The sequence below is a fragment of the Anopheles merus genome, chromosome 3L, assembly GCF_017562075.2.
Source record: "Anopheles merus strain MAF chromosome 3L, AmerM5.1, whole genome shotgun sequence".
NCBI classification, from domain to species: domain Eukaryota; kingdom Metazoa; phylum Arthropoda; class Insecta; order Diptera; family Culicidae; genus Anopheles; species Anopheles merus.
Window position 1 is genome coordinate 507,243 of NC_054085.1, and position 16,471 is coordinate 523,713.

Genomic DNA, 16,471 nt, shown 5'->3' on the forward strand with positions numbered 1-16,471 from the left:
TGTTTATTGATACTGTAAATAATTCAAATAGTAGAACCATTATAAAATGTGTGTCAAGCACTCACGAATGTTGGGGATTGTTTGTACAATACAAAATTTTGTGCTTCTGCATGCTAAAATGTTTTTTTTTTTTACGATCTAAATCAATTATAGAGAAACGGTAATCAATGCTATAGTTGTTCAAAATAATTATTTCGAAAGGTAAAGTGTTATATATATATATATATATATATATATATATATATATATATATATATATATATATATATATATATATATATATATATATATAATATATATATATATATATATATATATATATATATATATATATATATATATATATATATATATATATATATATATATATATATATATATATATATAGTTTTAACAATTACACCCATTTTCAAACCAAATAAAAATCCATGGAACAGAGCGATTTCAAAATTATGCTTACGTATTGGAAATTATGCTAACTTGAAGCTGGGACTTGCACAGCCAACAACAAAAAATAGATGTGTTGATGCTATAATTTGAAGTACAAAACTACAACTTCCTGGTTTCTGGTTTTATGATTTGATGTTCCATCTTCCAAATCAAACATCTCCTTGAAGAAATACCACTTTCATTTAAAATTTTAAAACATGAACTATCATGCCATAAAACAAGCCAATGAAGAAATACTTCCAATATATAATAACTGTCCCCAAATTCTCGTATGATTCAGTAAGCCTCGTTTGAATTGATGGGAAAAGAAAAAAAACTAATTGTTGCGGTGAATCTATTATCATACCCTATTGTTTATAATTGTGTTGTCTTTACATAACTCTCGAAAACATCAAAAGTTACTCACTTCAATAAGCTAATTGAGTGTAGTGACAATTCTACAATATATTACGATAGGAGGCTAGTTGAAAAATTGTTCTCCTATCTCACATTACAAAACTACACATCATCACTAATTTCCGGTTTGTTTGTCCAACTGTTTGCTTCTAGTTGTTTTAGTATGCGTGTTTATTGTAGCGCTATGATTGGTATGTTTATTATAACTTTGTGATCTAGCTTTGTTTTGTACTCTTCGTATTTTTTTCATATGATAATTTGTGTTACTATCGTTACTAGAGCTATCATTTTTGCTATCAACGTTACTACTAAAGCTACTGCTATTGTTTTTGCTATCACTATTCTGAATCAATGTTTCATTATTATTAGATTGGTGAATGGCTTTTGTGTTACTAAAAAACGGATTTTCAGAGGCTAGGGATAAGCTTGTTCCATTAGAACCAACGTCATGGTTTGTGCTAGAACAACTTTGCATTTCACTCATCTGATCCGGTCCCTCTGCACTACTATACTCTAATCCCATATTGCCGGACTTTTCAGCAGTACTAATTCCGCTTGTGTCCTTTAGTTGGTTTGTAGTAGATATAAGCAAATTTCCATCAGTTGATTGAGATGGCGTTACCAATGCATGCATTGCTGATGGCAACGATGATGATGAATATGACGCTGTGAGTGATGCGGATGCAAACGGAGGATTAAGACAAGCTAGTCCGTCTAGTTGGACTGGTTCATTGCCGCAAGCACCATCACTATTGCTGTTGTCTGTCCCCACAGTTACGCATTCTAATTTTCTCTTCAGCACTGGCTTTGTCAAGATTGCAGGAACAGAATCGGCAGATTCTATTAACACCGGGGAATCGCCGGCTAATTTAACCAATTGTAAATTGTGTTCTACTTTTTCCTTGTTGTGTCCGGATTCGTCCTTCTTCCTGGTTTCCTCTGTATTTGCGTTACGAGTAATTCCCATGGATCCCAATTCAATGTCATACGGTACCGTACTTTGATTTCCCAGATTCTGTCCCAGATCATACGAAGACACAATTTGACCGTATGGACTGCAGATCGTTGTTGCTGGACTTTTAGAACGCCAATATTGTAGTTCTGTTTTACATTTATTCAATTCCTGCGGGTTTAAAAAAACGATCAAATTAATTTCAATGAGGAAAGTATTAAACGATTTCTACGCACTAACACTCTAAATCCCAATGCAAATTCAATGATAAATGAAGTACTGTTTGAATGACTCACAAAGCAAGTAAAAACAAAGGATTTGGATTTGGCTATAAATTATTTTTAATATTGCTCTACACATAATACTTGTAGATTACAGTGTGTGAAGAATAGTTAAGATAACAGTAATTAATTGCTTTATTACGTCTTCAATATTCAATTGAAACAGAGACTCTATAAATACAACGTTCATCTATAATACATTACCTGTAGAACAGTAGAAAATTTTCTAGATAGTTCATCATTCTTTTTATCCGTTTCATCAAGGCGATTAGCAAATTCAAGTGTCTGTTTTTGTTGTTCTGCCAGAAGCTTTTGTTGTTCCGTTATTGTTTTGGCCTGTTCGGTCGCCTTCCGTTTAAATGTTCGCAATTCACTACGTAAAACAGTTAGCTGATTATTGTACCTAGAATGAAAAAATAATTTTACAATATCAGTTAAACTACAATTCTAGTTTCAACGCATTTGCAGTTTACCGTTTCATGCCTTGCTTTATTTTACGTATGCCCTTACGCAGCACCATATTGCTTTGAGGGGGAGACGAAGAAGAAGAATGTGATGTATCGCGGGAAAGGATAGACGATGATGTTTCCAGGGCCGCAAATGACTTTGTACTGTTAGCTAAAATTTCGAATATAACGTTTAGATTTCCGATTTATACTGAATTAACAAAAACTTACTAAAATACGCAATATCAGGTAAATTAGGTTCTATATGTTCCTTGAAATATTCCATAGCCATTGTAGACAGATCAAATAACTCGTCGGTCACTTTGAAGGGTCGATCCAAGGACGGTGACGTGCGAATATAGTTTAACACTGAATATACCTCATCCAGGATCTATAATATTGCAAATATGATTATGTTTAGTGTGATATTATACATAACAACATACATTATAGAAATGATTAACTTACCCCTCCCGGAAAAAAACAGCAGTGTTTCCTTTCGATATGTTTGCCAAATGTCATCTGTAATAATGATAGGCGCATGTAACACGTCTCTAGGATATCACATTCACAAGCTAAAGGATGATTCCGTCGGGCAGATTCTCTGTAAAAAAAAAAAGAATTTAAAAATTGTACTGCAGTGAAAGAAAACGAACCGATAACAGTTACAGCATTATGTTTTTTTTCCGAAAATCGATAAAATATATTTGGAGTATTATCTAATTCAGTGCTCTCTAACCTTTTTAGGACCACGGTCCACTCGTGTTTAAAAATACATTTCCCGTGGCCCAGCGCATATATTTTTTAGACTAAATTCAAAGCCTTTTTATCAACAATCAGGCGTAATGAACATATTCCCTTTTCAATCGATGCTCTCAAGTTCAGAGCCACAAATGCAACATACTCTTGAACCAATTCTTCAGCATAGCTAGCAATAACTCCTACTGGTTAACAAAGACAGCTAGCCACAGATAGGCCAACATATGATACTCTGATCTTTCTATATATCTGGCCTTTCCAAGGCTGTTACATGCCAAATTAGGAATATCCGGAGAGGAGGAGAGTATATTATGGTGTGCATTCCGAGAAAAAGATGATTATGAGAATAATTTTCAACACGTTCCGTTACGCATGAGCTGATCGTTTTTGTCATGGGAATTATAAGTTAAGTGATAACGTTTTCCATTTTTCAGAATTGGTCAATGTTCCATATGCATGCGTTAATTGTCCAAAAGTGCAATTAAAAAACTTCATAACAAAATGCACAATTGGTCTTCTTACCTGCGGGGCATTTTAGCTTTTACAGTTTGAAACCTTGAGTGCATCTGATTTTGTAGTTTTTGAAAAGTTGAGTTTAGTATAGAAGAGCACACTTTATTCATTTGACGAGATATCTGAAATTAAAAAATAATAATAATATCAGAATATAATAATTTAATAACGCTTCTACTCTGCTAGACTAATTTTTATACTTTTAATATAACATTTGCAATGCGATACTTACCACCCTCATATGGGCAATTTTTTTATAGCCTACATAGGAAAATATGTGGCCCAATAGCTCAGTTGGCAGATCCATAAGGTTTATTTCTTGATGCTGATGTTCCTGCTGATCACTCATCACCAAGGAGATGTCATCCGCTCTTAATACAAAATTACTTGAAACATTTCCAGATAACCCTGGTAACGATCCACCGGGCGATGATGCAGGATGTAACCCAGTCGCTGTTCTAGTGGTGATAGATGAAGAAATGGATACAACGTTCGAGGATGTGTAAGAAGACGTAGATGATGAAGTTGGTACGGCACGGCAAACGTTTAGATTTGCTTCTTCGGACGTAGCACCAGTCATCTGACGAGTCGACACCATTTTACAGTGTTGTCTGTCATTACAAAGAAATTAGAGAACATGTTAGTTTAGAAAAATATTTAAAATGGATTATAAATAAAACAGAATATTCTGACCAAAAAGACTGAATAAACATGACACTGTACTACTTTTTGCCGTTCCGGTTTGAACCTGGTAAAATAGTTCCAATAACAGAAACAATTTGATCCTTTTTCCAAACTCTCTCCGTTTTGATACCATCGTTCTGATCGGATTAAATTCGTCGGTTCCGTTACTTTAACCGATTTGATCCGATCCGATCAGTTTCATTTGGTATTCTTTTGTTCCGATCCTCACTCTCTGATTCGATATTAAGAGCAAGGTTCGGCTCAGTTCATGGATACCCTACTTTTCATAAAATCAATTTGTCACGATGCTATTGCTTCATGTATGCCTACTCACTCTCTTGCATTCATCGTTGCAATTCATTTTTGCATTATATCTGCAAAAGCTGCCGTTCGTGGCGAATGTTTAGATGACATTCATTGCGTGCATGTAGTTATTTTAATTTACTTTATTTTTATATAAAATATTAACATTTTTTGCAAGTTTATTTTAACGAAATGTTATGGATTGAAGTCCTGAATCGACCGTACCTTTCATACGCGTAGGACAGAATATCATACTACGTCGATTATGCGGGAACGGATTAATCGGCGGGAGGCTTAACCGTGCGCATAAGTTTGACAGCTGTTCAATCGTGGCGAACATTTGCAGCAATATTCAAGTTGGTAAAAACAAATTTACAGCTATCTAGTGTCTAGCGATATTTTTGATCATCATTTTTGTCCATAAACAGTTGTAAAAGCTATAGCTATTAATTAAAATAAGTTACCACTAGTGATTAATCGATTGATTCAAAGTGATTTGTTAGTAAAACCAGTGATTTTTGTTTTGTTTTATGATAATCCGTGGAAGTAATTAACTGGCAATCGTCCGGTTCCAAATTGCCCTGATAATCGACGTATTACTTTATGTGTAAACACGGTTGTTGCGCCAAAGTAGAAGAACCAGAACAAACTAATATTGCAATGATTTCTGGAGCAAAATAAAAAAGTTCCAAGATTCAATAAACCAAGCAGCCAAATATATACTAACAAATTTGGAAGAAATACACCCATCAGTGGACATGGTGTCCAGCTACATGGTGTGCCATGATTGACCTGGGTAAGTTTTGCATGTTTATTTCGAAATAACTTAGCGTTAAGACGTCGTCCATTTCAAAACTTGAATGCCTCAGAAAATTATCTTGAAAAACTTGAATGTGTTTTTTTATGATCTGCAAAAAATATCCAAATTAAAAAAAATCGTTTATGTTTTTATACCCTTTACATCCACAACTACCTGTACCACAGTTGTATTGTATTGCAGTACTATGTATATACGATGTAAAGCGGCCTCGAACAAACCGTGATCATAAGTCAATAAACAAATATAGCAAACAAATAAAATAAGTCATTTTTGTACTATTTACGATATATATATATATATATATATATATATATATATATATATATATATATATATATATATATATATATATATATATATATATATATATATATATATATATATATATATATATATATATATATATATATATATATATATATATATATATATATATATATATATATATATATATATATATCGCATCGAATCTTGTCTTCAATGGCCAATTTACTCGTAAAACATTATTTTAGAAATAAAATTTATTATTAAACATTATTAGAAATATTATAAGAAATCTATAAGAAATATTAGAAATAAACCAAGTAATTGAAATAAATTGGTATCATCAATTTTACAAGTGCTCATAGACTATATAAGACAATTCATTATGTAAAAAGTAAAAGAAAATAATGATTTAGCAAATTGTTGATCTCGGTCGGTACTTTTAAAGAAATCAAAATATTAGAAGTAATTGGTTGTATCCTATTGTTAATTTTCTGTGATTTTAAGTTAACGCAAAGTTTTCAATTCCTCTTCGTTAAGTTTTTTTTCTTTCCTCTTATTGCCGCTTTTCAGCTGTTTATTTGATATATCTTCGTCAATAACGCTGAAAACTCCCGCGTTAGATACAAAAAATGAATTACAGTTTCTAGATATGTTGTTAGAAAATCTCAGGTACATACAACGTACTGCAGCTTTTAAATAAGTAATAAAATCCCGAACATGCCGCAGCGCCAAGTACAGGACGTTCCATTTTTTGTGCGGCCGTGCAGGTGAACGATTCTGTATGGCGCACCGCGCAACGTTTCCAAGATGTTGAATGCATTTTTTCTCATTTGAGGTTAAGTCTATAAGTCTGAATTTTTGCCAGCATGTTGACCACAAGTCAAATGAGTTTTGGAGAAAAAATTGAAGTATACAAAAGTATACATTTTTTTCCGTTCCAATGATATATTATTCATCCTCCTGCTATAAATATTCACACCTAAACTCATGTGGTGAAAATAGGACAAAAGTTGAGGGAAAAGTTTGGAAATAATTTTCAACTTTGACCGGTCATAACTTTTGGTCAGTCATAACGTCATGGGTGGTAAAGATAGGCCTTGACAAGGGTGGTTACACCAAGTGAGAAGAAAATTACAGGCCCACGACGCCGAAGCATAAAGTTTGCGTTATCAAACACAATGCTAGTTTCAATCATTAAAAAAATTAAAAATATAACCTAGTTTCGATAGAAGGGATTGAGCAGGCGGCAGAGAGCCTCGGATTGCAGATAAACGAGGCAAAGACCAAACTGATGGTGGCAACATCAGCGGACCTACCAATAAATAATCCGAATCTACGTAGGCGTGACGTACAGATAGGTGAACGCACTTTTGAAGTCGTCCCACAATTCACCTATCTTGGGTCAAAGGTCAGCAACGACAACAGCATGGAAGCTGAGTTGCACGCAAGGATGCTGGCTGCCAACCGGTCATTCTACAGCCTGAAAAAGCAGTTTACCTCAAAGAACCTGTCGCGACGGACGAAGCTGGGACTATATAGTACCTATATAGTACCAGTACTCACATACGCCTCTGAGACATGGACACTGTCCAAATCTGACGAAACCCTCTTAGCCGCGTTCGAGAGGAAGATGCTCAGAAGGATACTTGGCCCCGTATGTGTGGAAGGACAATGGAGGAGCCGCTATAATGACGAGCTATACGAGATGTACGGCGACCTCACTGTCGTACAGCGTATAAAGCTCGCCAGGCTCCGGTGGGCTGGCCATGTTATACGCATGGAAACGGACGACCCAGCCCGTAAAGTCTTTTTAGGCCGTCCACAAGGACAGAGGAGGCGTGGTAGGCCCAAATTGAGGTGGCAAGATGGCGTGGAGGCGTCCGCCATTAAGGCCGGGATAACGGACTGGCAGACGAAGGCGCGAGACCGTGAGCGGTTTCGGACACTCCTGAGGCAGGCCAAGACCGCAAAGCGGTTGTAGTGCCGGATAAGTAAGTAAGTAAGTAAGTTTCGATAGTTCTGGATACTTGTTCGTCACTACTCTAACCCAATTATCGGCAAAGTACAGCTTTGATGATGATGATGTCCCGTAGCAAGCACTGACTATTCGACTGCGTGGTGTTGCCGAAAATTTGTATATACCGACATGTCCTACGCGGACCTTACGCCATAATAATACGCCATAATAATGCTCCGTTGTACCTAAAACAGTAGCGGATCTAACGCTAGGCGGACTAGGCGGTCGCCTGGGCCCCCGTAGATCGTTAGTCGATAGTATGCCGTATGTATTACATGTATGCCATATGGACAGAGTACTAGCGACAAGGGCCCCCGAAGCTGGCGAATCACGTTGTGCTGCTTACCGTGAATACAGTTGTTCACGCACTGTAACCAACAGACAAAACTACTTGACGGCTGCAAAAACTTTCAAATACCATAACTGGAAATGCTACTCATCGTATATACGTCAGGTTCAAATTTTTTTTCGACTTGTCCTAAAAGGTTCTGTAGCTTTATTGACCGGAAAATGAAACGCAATTCTCTCCCCTCTTATATGACATTTGACGATCAAACGTCAGTGAAAGAAAGCGAGATCTGCAATACCTTTGCTAACCTCTTCGCACGAAACAGCAATATTTTTTCCGTGGCATCACCACTCACCATCATTTTCAACAACTCGCTTCAATCTGGGTGTTTTCCACCTCTTTGAAAAAAATCCTAGATTTTTCCTGGAAAGGAAGCACATCCTCAATTTGTAACTATATATCTATTTCAATGATCTGTGCAGTCAACAAATTGTTTGAGTTATTGATTCATAAGCGCCTATTGCTAGGCACTATTCACCATTTACCACCACCACAACATGGGTTTATACCAGGTCGTTCTACGGTAATAAACTTAGTGCAGTTTCTACATTACTGTTTTGAGAAGCGAGGTAAAGGGATGCAAGTTGATACAATCTATACTGATTTTAACTCTGCATTTGATTGTGTTAATATTCAAAAGCTTATCGCTAAACTTTCAAAGCTTGGTTTTTACTCAAGGATTAATTAGGTGGCTTGATTCCTACTTGGTGCGTCGCCCCGTACGAGTTAAAATAGGAGACAGTTTTGCCGAAGAATTTAGTCGACCCTTAGGGCTTGGTACTTGTTCCGACGCAGCGTATCGCAACGCATTGCGTGACGCAAGCTGGTATCTGTTCGCTGCGTTCTGCATGGATGTGTCAACACATTTTACAAAGAAAAAAATTAACAAACAGCAATAATGCCTATTATTTATAGGCTTTACAACTGATTATAATGTTAAATAACAACTGTAAAATCCTTTCCAGTTGTACCCAAAACAGTGCAAAGCATGTTTACGTTTTTTGCATATTGTATACTGACCCGCACACACCTGTTTTGCAGAAATTACGCAATTATTTTCTCTACATTTATTTTGTTTTGTTTATAAAATTATTTAGTAGTCCAATTACAAGCAAAATTGCGCTCGAAACAATTTAACGTGAAAAAATATCGATTTTCACCCGATATGGTTAAATTATTTTGACAGACGCATCACGTCGTGCGTCGGAATAGAAATTTTTCTACTTTGACGCTGCGTCGGGCGTCGTTAACGCACGCGTCTGTCAAATCCCATACATTTTGGCAAAATCGCAACGCATTACGTCGGAACAAGTACCGCTCTCTAAGGCGGGACGCAGTATTTTAGGCCCATTATTATTCAATTTATTTATTAACAACGTTGCAAAGACAATGACTGAGTGTCCTGTGCTTCTTTATGCTGACGATTTAAAAATGTATTACCCAGTAAGATCTGCTAGTGACTGTCAACATTTACAAAACTTTCTTTCTACCTTTTATGCGTGGTGTTGTCACGTAAATTGTTTTTCCATCAATGGGGCCCTTCACGATTCTAGGGGGCCTTCACGATTCTAGTTAGTTTTTTGTATGGAGTTTGACAGTTGGAGGCTGAAATCATGTAAACACTCCATACAAAACCACACAAAAAACTAGCCTGCAATTTTCAGTCTAGATTATTCTAGCCTCAAAGCTAGAATTAGATTCGAGTACCTGCTCGAAAACACAGTGTTGTTTACATTTATCCCAAGGTGCATCAAATAGATGACGTGGTGGAATCTAGAATCAAAGTGTATGTAGTCCAGGTGGTCTCATAGCATGTTTTATAACCAAATTTGAACAAGCAGTCAAACAAGCTTTCTGAAGGCATGGCGAATACACAAAACACTATTAAAATCTTCATTCAGAAACAGAAGCGATAAAAATCAGTCTTCTAAATTCATACACCTTGGGATAAGCCCACCTGTATATTATACCGACTTAGATAGCTGCTCGAAAACTGCTATACAATGCAAACAGCTGACAGGCTGAAATTTCAGTCTACGAGCTTAAAACGGAAAGGGCCCCAATGTCAGTAAATGTACCGTTATTTCATTCACTCGTTCTAGTGCTCCAATAACGTTCACATATTGTATTTCAGACAAGCCTCTACCACGATCTGAGACAGTAAAGGATTTAGGCGTCTTACTTGACAATACACTTTGTTTGGACAAACATGTTGACTCGGTAATAACTAACAGGATCCTAGGAAATATTTTAACGACAAGCAGAATGTTCCACGATCCACTGTGCTTCAAATCTCTGTATTGTTGTTTTGTACGTCCAATAATTGAGTATGCGTCAGTAGCTTGGTTCCCTTCAAAAGTAACAATTTTTATACATTGACCATCGTTTTCGCTTGTATTGTGCTAGATTCTTCTTGTTCTAAAAGATTCTTTACTTTTGATGTTCAAAACGTTTAATACCAACTCGAGTATAATTGACTTGTCCTTTAATGTTACCAAATGTTTGCGATGCTTAAAAGAACGTATAACACTAGATCATAGGAATGCTTAGTAATACTACTAGTTTATTCCCTTAGTATGTAAGTGATGTATGTAGGCCACGGAGGCCGGATACTTTATCAAGAAATAAATAAAAATAAATAAATCATATTGGTACATGTTGGGACGCTACTTGGAAGCTACGTTTTGATAACAAATGGAGACTGTCTGACTTTTAGTAAACCTCTAAATATAATACTTTATTTTACATTCAAGCATAATTTTCCGAGATCTATTTATAGTGTGTTCTCGAGATAATCCGCACTTTTGACAATCAAATTCATGAGGTGAACAGTGTTCGTTCAAAATTAGAGAACTATAATTTAAAAGATAAATATCTTTCTATTTTTAAATTATAAACTTTATTTGAAGAATATGAAAATGTATGCAATGTAACAATTAACTCATAAGCAATACGGCCTTTTTGGACCGTTACTCCTGTATAAAAAAAAAAAAAACAATTAACTCATGAACCGCGATAAAAATAAGAAAACACTCGATCATTCGAAAATCATTCAATCATCCGCACTCAATCATGCGGATTACTGAAAGTATACTGTACTTGTAGCTACAGATTTCGCAGTCAAAGTTGGGTTATTTTTCGAGCGTTAAAAATCATAGTTTACATAGTAATCATAGTAAATTCATGGCAAATTCCAAATATTCTCATGGAAAAAACATAAAGTTAATAAAACAGGCTAGGTTTAACCCAAATACAGTCTGTTCCCGAGTTACACGGTTCTCGACTTACGCGGATTCGGAGATACGCGGTTTTCTAAGTTTGACAGATTAAATGTCAAATCAGTACAATTTGCTTCAAGTTCGGTTAAAAATGGCATTTTTGCTAACATATTGAAACTGCTTAAAAGCCAGAAATATTAGAATTTTCTGCACGAATCATATCAAATAAATGATAAAGTGTATGAAAGTACTAAATTAGATAAAAAAAACTCCGAGTAATCAATAGTATTTTAGTCAAAAAACGTGAAATTCGACTTACGCGGATATTCGAGTTACGCGGATTCGTCGGGAACGCAGAAACCGCGTAACTCGGGAGCAGACTGTATATAAAAAAAAAACTTCAAGAATTGGGACTGACAGCGCCACAGTGGCGACATCTGAAGGAGTTTAGAGTTTGCGTGAAAGTCCCTGCTTATGCTTTCTCGCACCTACTGATTATTACGGTCGACCCGTACTCGCTGCAACCACGGGTTGTAATGAACCTACCTTGTCCCGACCCGACTTGAACTCGTTGCACCAACGGGTCGCTTATGCTTTCTTGCATCTACTTGTACTTTTTGGGTCGACCCAAAGTGGGTAGAAAGGAGGTGTCGTCATGTAGAACGATTGGGCATCGAGGCTTTAGAAAAAAGCACAAAACCAGGATCGACGGCAGTTGTCAAATGCGACGAATGTTGCTGGTATTTAGATATGATATATGAATTGTTTTCGTTTAATACACATTTTTTTAGCATGAAAAATTCGTATTTTGCATCCACACTCCATAAATCGACATTTTACACGTTATAATGTAGCTGCTGCCTGTAAACAAATATCGACGGCTGTTGTCAAACTGAATCTCAAAATGGCAACATGCCAAACGCTAAGAAGACACCTCCTCTATATTCCACCTTGGGTCGACCTGATCCACTTCGGGTCGCTTGCTGATGGCTCCGACCCGGTAGGTCCCGCCATTCACTACTCCTTGAGAAAATATTGAAATCACTAGCGACCAGAACAAGAAGTTTGACAGCGATAACTAAGGCCCGTGTCTGTGCTTAGTCCCATGCGATTTAACCGGACGTGCTGTACAAATTGTACATGGAACTTGACAGATATCGTCGGACTTTGTACGACGGAATAAAAAAATGATTTGATCTCAAATTTAAATGTATATTTTTATTATTAAACTATACAACTCATCGAAATCGATAGGGGCGGTCCCGTGGTACAGTCGTCAACTCGAACGACTCAATAACATGCCCGTCATGGGTTCAAGCCCAGAATGGATCGTCCCCCCGTAGCAAGGATCGACTGTGTCCGGCTACGTGGTAAATAATTAAGCCTCCAAAGCCTGAATAGGCCGGCATGTCCGCGTAGGACGTTACGCCAAATAGAAGAAGAAGAAGAACTCATCGAATTAATCTCAATTTCTATCGAAACAGCTTAATTTCAATCGAAATTGTCAATCGAAATGTTTCATCGTAAATCGATTGCGATAAAACCGATAAAATCGCAGTCGATGGAGCACTGCCACGGCCGTGTGGAGCACCGAGAAAAGGAACTCGCCACCGCTCAGAAGAAAATGTGCATCTCAATACCTCGTTGGCTTGGAATCCCTAGTACAATTTTCAGTTCGACACTTGAGAAAGTCCTACATTCGTGTGACCGCTATGAACCAAATCTAAACTATTAAACCAGTGGTTTTCAACCTTTTTGCTGCTTTTCTGCCCATGTAATGTGTATGTTGGACTTCATTCCCCACTCACAAGTTCAAGAGCAGGGGGAGAGCGTGGCATCCCATGGTATTTAGCGAAATTTTTATCAAAATTTTCCCTCTAAAAAGTCAAAGTTCCCCTTGGGGGGAATTCCCCACCGGTTGAAACCCGCTTCATTACACAAATTACCAGAAAATACACTAAAATAAAATAAATTTAATTATTTTTAAACACTTGAAATTCATAAAATCCTGCATGATTGTTCATAAACATAATGCATTTTTTTTTTAAACAATAGAAACTAATAATTACACAACATCAATAACATTATTATTACAACATGCTCGTCCTGGGTTTAAACCTTGTATGCCCCCCCCCCCCCCCCTCCCTTGACACGATATCATGAGCACCTATTACTCATGTTATCAGAATATTCGTTCAAGGTTTTCTAAATTCATGTATTTATTTCTGTCCATGTTTTCTTGTTGCCTGACCGCGAGGCTACATGAGGTGAAATATACAGCGAAATGAACTATTTGACAGGCGAATTATCTGACGGATAAAGCCTCACAGCAATCAGCTAATGTGTAACGTAAACAAATAACGTGCACAAAATCGCAACTAAATCCATTGAATAACTTCAATATCCAGTACTTAGTCAATTTCAAGCCAACAGTTCATAATTTCTTCCAATTAGGGAAAGTTCTGCTTAGGAAGATATTATTTTTAAGTGAATTTCGAAAGCGGATGTTGTGTCTGCCCCAACCCTTTAGCTGGATCTGTCAGATATTTCACCTGTCAGAATAGTTCATTTCGCTGTATATTTCACCTCATGTAGCTGCGCGGTGACATACCGAACTATTGCGAATTCAATAAGAATGTAACCCAACCAAACAGTGGGGTCCGACTGTAATTTGCCATTTTAAGAATGCGATCAATGCTTAGCAAAATTATCTATCGAGTGACATTTGGCTGTATAAAGCAGAGAAAATCGAAGGGAAACTCATCTGAACCTGCTGTACCATCAATTTCGTGAGCCACTGTATACACACATGTATGGTACAGCGATTATCCGATGTACGCAATTGAATGGGATCCCACAGTATTTAGTTTTAATATGCGCCAGGGAGTATTTTAAAATACAAAATAATCTATTAAAATACAACAACCATAGCACATGTTTTTAAATGTTACTCTTTAAAGTTTTGCACTGCTATTACTATGAATAAGATTGTTTGTACACGCTATTACGTATTGATTCACTATTCATAAAGAAAATTAAAAACTTAATAAGTGAATGAAAATACAGCCCAAGAACAGCAATTACTACGATTGAAGAAAATAACAACGGTAATGGTGTATCAAGAGCCATTATAATTCGTTTGAATATTTTGTTATGAGAAATAAAAAAACAATCCTAGAGCTGAAGCAGTTTCGCTACGCTTTTTTCAGCTGAGCAAGTGAAAAATGTTTAATTTAAAAACTAGCAGTAATAACAGTAAACCAAAGAAACAGACAAAATGAAGTAAAACCTGCGGACAATAAATACACAGTTCTTCCTGTAGTTGAAATTTAGATGAGTTAGACTAGCACGAGCTATAACTAATTGTAAAAATTGTACGTATTGTAAGAAACAGACACAATCTAACTGGCTTGGTGTGTTGCAATTGATCGTTCTCTGCAACTTGTTTCCCTCTCTCCTCTAATGTGTAATTTCTCCTGGACATCTTATGCATTTCTTTGCAAAGTATTCCTTGCTGAATTAACTGAGATACAATGCAGGAATATTTTATTTTATTCCTAAAACGATGATCCAATAATGCCACAAGCGTTCATTTCACAAAGTTTTCTTGAATTGTAAGACCTTTGAAGAACACTTTAAAACGGAACAAAGTTCGATCGTTCTATCGCGTTAATATTGGTTGCGTTCAGTTGCTGCTAAATGCACCGAAGATAATAGCACTTCCTTTCAATTTGCACTGTAATTTCTTTAATAAGTTGCTCAAACAACAACTGAAGAATAAAAAAAAACACATTGTTAATTCAGCAGTAATTGGAATGGACTTGGGCAAGATACCTATCGTTGGCGAGTGTGGGTAACACTTTTGGTACACGTACGATGAGCGTGTAAAGAATGCATGTAAAGGGGATAACTACAATTATTAATTCACTTCGGCATTTCGCAGATCGTTTTGTTAACATTAGAAAAAAAAGCTTCTATCTGTGAAACTATTACCAAACAAACAACCATTGCTTTCCTTGACTATTGTATGGCTCTTTGTGGTCGTCACGGAAAATAAACGATAGCAAAACTTACAGCAAAGCGAACCTTGGCGATATCTGCTGCAAAGGGGCACCGTCCGGGAAGGAGTTGGTAATAATTTGGCAAACCCGTAGTTGGATTGGAAAACCGATGTACGGATGCCCAGTAATTGTAGCAACTAATTTTCCGGATTTCACGCACGGCGATTAGATCCACTGCGAATTGGTTGCCACACGTATGGAAAAATTGTCCCGATCAGAAATTTTGTTTCTTGTCTATTTCCCCGTTCAATCGCGTAAGAAAAAAAGAACTCAACAGTTTGACAGTTCAATCTGCCAAATACACTGAAGGCTGCATAAATGAAAATGACATTCGATTCGACTGGCTTTCTCAGTTTGCTTTCAGTTTGAAATTATTTGCTAGCACATTTTTATTTCAATATGTCTTGAAGTACTACAGTTTTATTGAGAATCCATTAGAATATGCAAAAGAGAAGTCAGTCTTCTTACGGATTTCGGTCGTTGTGTGTAAAAAATGTGTAGCATAATTCCCTTATTCTTATTATATTTTGATGTTTTATCCGAAAAAAAGTGCTTATTACGTTCCAGCGATGTAATAGAAGACTTTTGAGCGTTGCTTATGACTTGGGGTTACAGCAATGCTTCTCCAAGATTCAAACTGAAGTCTTTCAAAATCAATCAACCAATATGCAGTTTGAATACAAAAGTACACACGTCCCTCATTTTTATGCAAAATTTGTACGTTTCGCCTCGCTAATTTAAAGTCGAAACGAAATGTATATTTATATTCACGTCCGGGTTTTATTAAGCCCAACATTGCGGTACATATTAATGTCATATATTATACGGAAGCTATAAATGCTTGGAAAACGGAAAACACAAAACATCGCTGAATGCATAGATAAATTAAATAGCTGATAATAAATAACAAGGGGGGGGGGGGGGGGGTTCCGTGTTACAGTCGTCAATTCGTACG

General features: G+C 36.5%; 1 protein-coding gene across 1 annotated transcript; it reads right to left on the reverse strand.

Moving 5' to 3' along the window:
- Positions 1–391: 391 nt before the first annotated feature.
- LOC121598416 lies at positions 392–15,790 on the reverse strand. The gene is made up of 8 exons (XM_041925237.1): positions 15,530–15,790; positions 4,030–4,408; positions 3,807–3,919; positions 2,994–3,129; positions 2,757–2,916; positions 2,553–2,697; positions 2,284–2,482; positions 392–1,969 (listed from the first exon to the last, which is right to left on the reverse strand). Exons 2-8 carry the CDS (start codon positions 4,393–4,395, stop codon positions 962–964), a joined length of 2,127 nt encoding a protein of 708 aa, XP_041781171.1. The 5' UTR covers positions 4,396–4,408; positions 15,530–15,790; the 3' UTR covers positions 392–961.
- Between the last annotated feature and the right edge of the window lie 681 nt (positions 15,791–16,471).